The following is an 8,304-nucleotide window of genomic DNA, read 5'->3' as shown; positions in this document are numbered from 1 at the left end:
TAATAGAATTATAAAAACATATTGTTCTGAAGCTATTTTCTTGTGGCATTTTTACAATTTTAACTATTTAGATGGGAAATAAGCCACAATATTATTAAAAAATGATTTTTATTAATAATAAAAATCATTTTTTTAATAATATTGTGGCTTATTTCCCATTCTAAATAGTTAAAATTATAAAAAATATGCATTGAAATCCAGATCCCGTAATTTTTTGGGCATTATAAAGTGAGTACAAAGACATACAATTTTTTTTTGTAATTCCACCTTCAATTTACCGTGCACATCTCATCGTAGACTATTACCGATAAGGTAGAGTTGTCGCTATTTTGGGCCGCGCCCATTTTTAAATAACTTTATGCTCCATATGTATGTGCATGATAGAAAATAGCCTCTGTAGTTCCCCTAAATTTAATACAGTATGTTTGAATGAATTTTAATTTGCTTGTTTCTTCCAAACAAGTTTTAAATATTGCAATTATATTGAATCAGTAAACGGTACTATTATAGAAATACACAATGGATAAATAGTTTAATGTTCCAAGTCAGTAAAGTTATTCTTTATGGAACGAGTCTGATATTTAGAGCAGAGCGAGCATAGCGAGCGAGGCGAATAACAGACGAGTCCGATAAAGAGTCTTTACTGACGTGGTGCATACAAAATTTTATCGCCAACAATTTGACATCGGTTTTAACACTTACTTACAATTTACAATTTAAAAACTTTTTAAATTTTAGACGTCATAATAATTTCATGACACTGATGACAGATAACTTTTGCATGATGGCCGCTTTCGATTTTTAATCGATAGATATCAATATTGAATAATTACTAAATTGGTAAAGTTTTAATTTATTTTATATGAATATAATTACAAAATACTACAGAATTTCACTTTTTGACATAAAATTAATTAACAATGTCGTAAATTTTGTACAATATTTTTAATAATTAAAGTAAATAAATTGTAAGTTAACTCAAATAAATAATCGATTACTGCCATCGACCACTTAGATTCAATGTCGATTAATCGCGGCAGGTAAAGTAAAATTCTTCTTTCAATACAATAAAGTGTTACATTACTGCCGCAAATGAGTACAATAATAAATGACTTTAGTGACGGTTAGCGATAAAAAAAATTATTTAATTTTTTTCAAAATTTTCATTTTTAGGCGTGTAATTTTATTTCACCCGTCCGGTGGAGAGTTAAAATCTTTGGTTATTTTTACACCTGTTTTTTCTCTGCGATTAATATGCTTGAAATGTTTCTTCTCCTTGAGTTTTTGAAATGTCAATTTTGATTGGTACTGTCTATTTCTAGCACATTGTTCCAGAAACTAAGTGGTGGTATAGTCACGGTAGGGGAGAACGACTTAAATGATACTGTCTGTCACAGCTTTACTATGTGTAAGAGTGAAGCAGCGCCCATTAGAAAAAAAAAAGATGATATCATTACCTACTTCGCTTAATCTTATGCTCGGTCCATTCATATATTATTATTTAGGTCTATGGGTCTGATACTAAACTGATAGCGTTATCTTTTTCTTTTACTTTTATATAGATAAATTGCCTGTTTCTTATGTCACCTCCTATCCTAATGGGATATTACCATTCCATATTTTCCATGGACAACCTGTGCTTCTTCCAATTATTGGCAACCTATCCTGGGCTATTCTAACTATTCTGCTCCCTACCATTCGAGTGATATGATTGTTTCATTCTCTTTTTCTTCCTTACGTCCATTCATTAACATTGTTTAGTGTCTTACTGGTTATTCTTCGTAGGATCCTCATTTCATTTAACCCAAATATCTTTTTGTACTGCTTGTCTAGGTATATCTTGTTTCTGCAGTATGTACATATATGTCCTCATAGCTGTTACAGACTTATACATTTTCGTTTTTGCTTCTGTTTTCAAATATCTGGTAGTGTTGCATGGTCACGTATCTATTGGTCAGCACAAAATATATAGATAGGTAATGGAGGAGAAATACATTCAAGAATCAAAGGGTAGCTAAAATATTAATAATTCATAATTCGAGGGTTTATTGTCAAACAACGTTATCTACATTTTTTGTGAAATTGAGATATATCTATAATCGAGTTCACCGTTTTCGACTTCATTTAGTAAGAAAAAGTATCTCTATCTGCAGCTGATTACAAAATACATTAAACGTTAACTACCAATTGTGAAAAAATTGTTCATGTCAAAAACATCTAAGAGGTGATGACGTTATTTCACAGTGAATTTCGTGATACATCAAAAACAGTTCTCGACTGTTAACGATTATTGACACTAATATTTTAAGCTGTAATTGTAGACAGCGTTATTATAATTCGTATTTGTTTGAAAAACGTCATTTTGATACTGGATAGCTAAATACATTTGTTTATTTTCGATATTGTTCGATTCTACCATCTGATTACTCATTACATGATTACAATTATCTGATTACTCATTACATTTTTTAGTTTTGTCGAAGTTAAAAGAAAACATATATGTTAATTACTTTCTTATTGCCGGTTACGTATATATTTGTCGTAATTATTTAATATTTTGATTTTGTCAGTGTTTAACAGAAAAATGTCCAGTCGTAGCACAAAACTTTGTATGACACGAAGCACTAGCGGGTCGTGGATCTTCTGAGGTAGCCTCTTGCCTTACAAATACAATGAAAAGTGAAGTTACTGGGAAAGACTTCGCTTTTATGTCTGAAAGTTGTTCGGGTCAAAATGTTTCTGTTTGCTGTTGAAACACTATATTTCAAAAATCGACCAGTTATTTTTTGAGCCCGGATATTCCCAAATGGAACGTGATATGGTCCATGTCCACATCGAAAACGCGAGTAAAGGCTTGGAAATTTATGATCCATCGGGATGGTATATGTACAGTGGTTAAAATGGCTTTAAAGAAATCAAAATACGAAGTAGTTGAAATAGATCAGGAAGACATTTTGAATTTTAAAGAACTTCAAATTCAAATGATTAAAAATAAAAAAAACCGACATTGAAGGAAATGTTGTCAAATGGTTAAACATAGTTTGGCTACAATATACATATTATAAAAGAAGACACTGCACAGAGTTATTTCAAATTTAATTTTAAATCAGACAACTTTACGAAATTAAAAATACAGAGAAGGCAACTTCGAATATTTTCAATTAACAAACTTGTGCCAAGAAGAAAATATGACAAACCGTTAACGATTAATAATAAAAAGTTAAAAGGTTTAGTAGAACTCTGTGAGCAAAAATTAAAGACCAATATCACTTCTTTTACTAGAATCTTTAAGGAAGGGGTGATGATCATAATGAAAATGTTTCAGAAGATGAAGACGTTTAAAGATGGTACGTATAAGTATTTAGACATTTCATAAGTTTAATATTTGTTTGTTATTAGAAAAATAAAGTTTTTTATTTAAATACACTTATAACATTTTTTATAATACAGGGTTAGTGCTGCATTGGATATCCTGAAAATTTTGAAAATATCAGCGAATATAAGTTAAAGGATATCCTGAAAAAAATGGGAAATATCAGTGAAATTTTCTCAACATTTTAGGGAAATTACATTTTTACATTTTCACCCAGCAGTGCTAACCCTGTAGTAAAACTATTATTATCAGGTGCGACGTTAACGGTTACAAAAAATATATATCGGTAATATCAAAAAGCGTTATCAGGTCATTATTATAGAAAAAAATTATATTTTTTCCCTGTAGAATAACAATAACCTGTAATAATTTTTACCATATGTCAAAGAAACCATAATAATACTATATAAATTTACAGATTTCTATTGTAATGTATTTTGCCTCCGTAATCACAAATTTGTTGGCCGATATTACGTTTCAAAACAGTTTTTCGCATTTTCTGCCACTTTATGTTTTTGTAGTTAACGTTGTTTGATACTAAACCCTCGAATTATATGAATAAAATAAGAAAATAAACTGACAAATTCTCTGAAAATACTTTTTTTTCTTTATACATTACAAATTATTACATAAATATCACATTCTTTATTTCTCTTTAAATACTATTATTATTAATCACTAAAAATGTTTTGTTTTTATACCTGCTGCAAACTGTTGTTTTCCTTCTTCTATCACTGATTTATTTACACCATTTTCTACAAAAACAGACACTACTCCAAGAGCACTGACATCCTGGATATTACGTAATCCATCATCAAAGAATAACATTTCTTCGAAATCAATTCCAGATTGCTTCTTTATGCTAAAAACAAGTTTTCATTTTTAAGGAGTCAAAGAATAAAATATTTTACCTGAAAAATTACAGCCACTCAGCTACTCTCTAATTTTTTTATTATTTTAGATTTTTTCTTTGGTATTTACACTGTTAAGCAAAGTTTTACTCAAACTTTTTTTTGAGCTTATACTGGGAGGAAGAAATAAAATGGTTTTCTTATGCTAAGTTTGAGACACACTGTAGGGAGGACAGGGTGCAAGGGTGAGTATACATTGAAATCATGTTACAGTCAGTTCCAGTTTTTTGAACATTTTGTTTTTTTTTTATTTCCTTGACATCTTTAAAAACAAAGAAAATAGACGGTTTTATTCTTTGTGTTTTAACTGAAATAGTACTAAATTAACAATAAAAAATAACTGACAACCAAACTTTAAAATCAAAACAAACATAATGTAAGCGTAGGTATGTATATGTGTATGTAGCGTGGGTTTCCCCTTCTACTTATAATAACAACTTCATATCGAATATATATGTTGAATATTAACCCTTAACGGGTATGGCGTCGTCTGACAGACGATTCAATATTTTAAATTATTTTTTATTGGAAATTGGTACCCCTCACAGGCAAATCCTTCTATATAATCCTTAAACTATTGGAGCTTGACAAGTGGGTGTATTTGACACAAGTTTCTCTCAGTTCCTAAAAAGTTGTCGCAATATTTAGGTCGAGAGTAGTTTCTCACACGATGCCGGACCGTTTGTGTTACTTTTTTTTGTTCATACCTAGAGTTCAAGAAGAACAAGAGGACAATCATACGGATGTTCTTAGTTTAGAAAAACGCAAGATTTGCAGTTTATGTCCGAGTAGAAAGCGCAGGATGACAAAATACCTGTGCTTGCGTTGCAAAAAGCCTGTTTGTTTGGGATGTATAAAACCACTACCTACGTAAAAATTGCATATAAAATTGGTAAAGTTTGACTAATGCTGGAAACAAACATTTTTTATCGATTTTTATTTTACCTAGTTTTCTGTTTAGTGTACAGTTTGAACATTTATCCTAGCAATACATTTTTGTTTCATGTTGTTTTTCAAATTTTTTTTTATTTACTTTTCAAAACCATGTACCTACTTTCTCACAAACATTTGTACGGATTTCAGTTTTATTTTAATATTTTTTTCTTAACCCAAATATAATACGTTCACTTTTATATAAATATATCAGGGTATGTTTGTAGTATTTATTCTTAATAAAAAAATTATTTTTGAGTGTTGTTTTGCTTTCTTGAAAACAGTAGTTTCGCAGACGACGCCGGACCAGTTACGCTACTACTACAGTACCGGACCAGTTAAGGGTTAAGCAGGCTATTTGATTTCGGTCTATAGAGTTTCAGATATCAATAATCATAGTTCCCATATCTTCCAGGGAAGCAGGATTAAAGGGAGAATTAAGGCAGCAAACAGATGTTTGTATAGCCTCCACAATACTATTAGGGCAAAACCAAACGGACCACGCTGCAGCGCTACGCCAGGGCCCCCGTAACCGGGCGTGCAACGCGTCCGGCGCACGCGGGCGTAACCCCAAAGGGGCGCCAAACGGAAGGTTTGGTAAATAAGTAATATTTATTTTAAATGAGATAATCATTTTTTATATACAATTTTAATTATTTTATGAACAGCTAGAGTAATCTCAAAAATCAAATATTATGTTATTACTGAAAAAATAATTATTCCCGTCCTGAAATGTTGAACTTACTCCGTCAAAAACATATTTTGTTGTTCCTTCCTAATTTTTTTCTTTGAAGTAGATTGAATTACGTTTGGCATACCATCCAATCGATTTTATGTTGTAATGTAAACTAAAGAGACACTCAAAATAGTCAAATAAACATCAAATCACACTCCTTGACGAGTAGAAACATAAATCATTAACACCCATACAACGCAACTTGGCAGTTTACTCCATCAAAAACACAACTTGCTGAATCAAGCAGTTTTACTCGTATAAAGTGAATCTTTTACTCGAATTTATGATAATTACTCTTGAGTAAACAATTACTCTATGAATTATGATTATGTATTTGATAATACCTTTTCCCTTCTCGTCTATTAGGCACAAACATTATTTACTGTTACTGGTGAATGGGTGGTTTCCTGCAGTAAAAGGTTTAAAATTTTATTTTACATTGAAGTTAATAATTACGACTATTATTGCAGTATACGTTGGGTTTATTTCTGCCCTGATTTTAAACTTTTGTTTTCGTGTAAAAAATATTGGACAATCTTTTTTATTTGTTGTTATTTTAAGTGGTGTGGAAATTAAATTAATAATTGTGAAAATGGTAAGTATCATAATCATTACATAGAATAATAATAATTCATTTACAATATTATCGGGTTTCCTCTAATAAAATCCACATTTACAATTTATTTTGAAACCGAGAAAATTAAGACATTTTGCCTGCGTAACTTGGAACCATATGGAAAACTTTTTTATTTCAGTGCAATCTCGATAAGTCGGATTAATAGGGACCGCGGTCGATCCGGGTTATCGAATATCCGGGTTAGCCGGAGAATATAGCAAAAATTAATAAAATATGATATACTTGCAGATAAACTCGCATTATAATTGCAAAAACATGAAGTACAATATGCACAGTACATCTAAATTACGTAAAGTTGTATACAGTATTGTTCATTTCTTGGTAAAAAACTCACGTCAGTTTCGGTTGTCAATTTCGTCTGATAAAAATCGGTCCCGGTTAGCCGGACTTCCGGGTTATCGGAGGCCGACTTATCGGGGTTCCACTGTATTAATTTTACGGAAAAAATTTATTTTTCATAAAATGGTTTGCATAGTCTAAAAATTAAATACAACCAAATATAAAATTGTATCAATCTTATACGAGTATCAAAAATATGAATTTCGATCAAGAGTACTTTATATTTCACAATATAAGGTAAATATATTGTGAAATATTATTATATTTCACAATATCGAAAATTATTATTATGAAAAGTTGTTTGGAATTAATTAAAAACTATGTTTTAATATAAAATTATATCCTTTTAATTGAAATTTTTTTTCTCAAATTACAGATACCCAACGCCCTTTTCATTTATTACGAATAATGTGATAACTCTTTTATTATTAATGATTAATTAATTAATAATAATAAAAGAGTTATCACAATATTTGTAATAAATGAAAAGGGCTAATTATTAGTAATAAAAGACTTATCACATTATTTCTAATAAACGAAAAGGGCGTTGTTGAAAAGTACAATTTATTATAGTACAATTAAAAGTTCTTTATAAAAAGCTTTGCATGGTCTAAAATCTAAAATGCAACCATCAAATTTTATAAATTTTATATGAGATATATGTAAAAAAATATGAGTTTCGATCAAGAGTAAAGTACCTTTCTAGATCACCATATTTTAATTAGAAAGATGTAATTGCATATTATAGAAACATAGTTTTTAATGCTGAACAACTTTTCAATATTGTGAAAACTAAACGTACTTTGCTCTTGACCGAAACTCATATTTTTTTACATACCTCGTATAAGATTCCTAAAATTTAATATTTGATGGTTGTATTCTCAGTTCTAGACAATGTAGATCTTTTTATGAAGAATAAGATTTTCTCGTAAAATTAATAATAAAACAGTTTCCCATATGGTATTTAATTATGCAGACACCCTATATAAAATTTGTTGTGAAAACTTTTGAAATGACAAAATATTATTGTTTATTTACTTAAATGTATATTTTTAATTTAATATACAGGGTGCTTCATTAATGCAGAAAAAAATTTATGGGGAAAGGCGCAAAACTGTCAAGATTTTCAATGTGTTTTAAATGCATTCATTTTTTTCGAATCCTGAGAAAACTAATAAGTATTTTTTAAAAATTTAAACGCAGAATGAAAGATAACGTTATTGCCGAGGGCCTATAGTCACTTAGAATAAATAAAAAGTTTCTTTTGAATTAAATATTTGCAATTGACCCGGGAACAGTCGCGCCCTTTTCTGTCACGTATAATCGGTCGCGCGTTAGATTTTATCTAACACAACGAATTTAAATACGAATTTAC

The 8,304-nt window shown here is 29.8% G+C and overlaps 1 protein-coding gene across 2 annotated transcripts in view; it reads right to left on the bottom strand.

Moving 5' to 3' along the window:
• Positions 1–837: 837 nt before the first annotated feature.
• Positions 838–8,304, bottom strand: part of LOC126883307 (magnesium-dependent phosphatase 1-like) — a 32,860-nt gene continuing 25,393 nt past the window's right edge. The window contains exon 4 of one of the 2 annotated variants that reach the window (XM_050648679.1): positions 838–4,235. In XM_050648679.1, the coding sequence (XP_050504636.1) occupies positions 4,052–4,235 (184 nt within the window). In that variant the 3' untranslated portion in view covers positions 838–4,051. The remainder of the gene's footprint in view (positions 4,236–8,304) is intronic. The other variant, XM_050648683.1, reaches the window with a different exon arrangement.

This window comes from Diabrotica virgifera, chromosome 1, assembly GCF_917563875.1.
Source record: "Diabrotica virgifera virgifera chromosome 1, PGI_DIABVI_V3a".
NCBI lineage: Eukaryota > Metazoa > Arthropoda > Insecta > Coleoptera > Chrysomelidae > Diabrotica > Diabrotica virgifera.
This window is presented reverse-complemented; position numbering and strand designations above follow the sequence as displayed.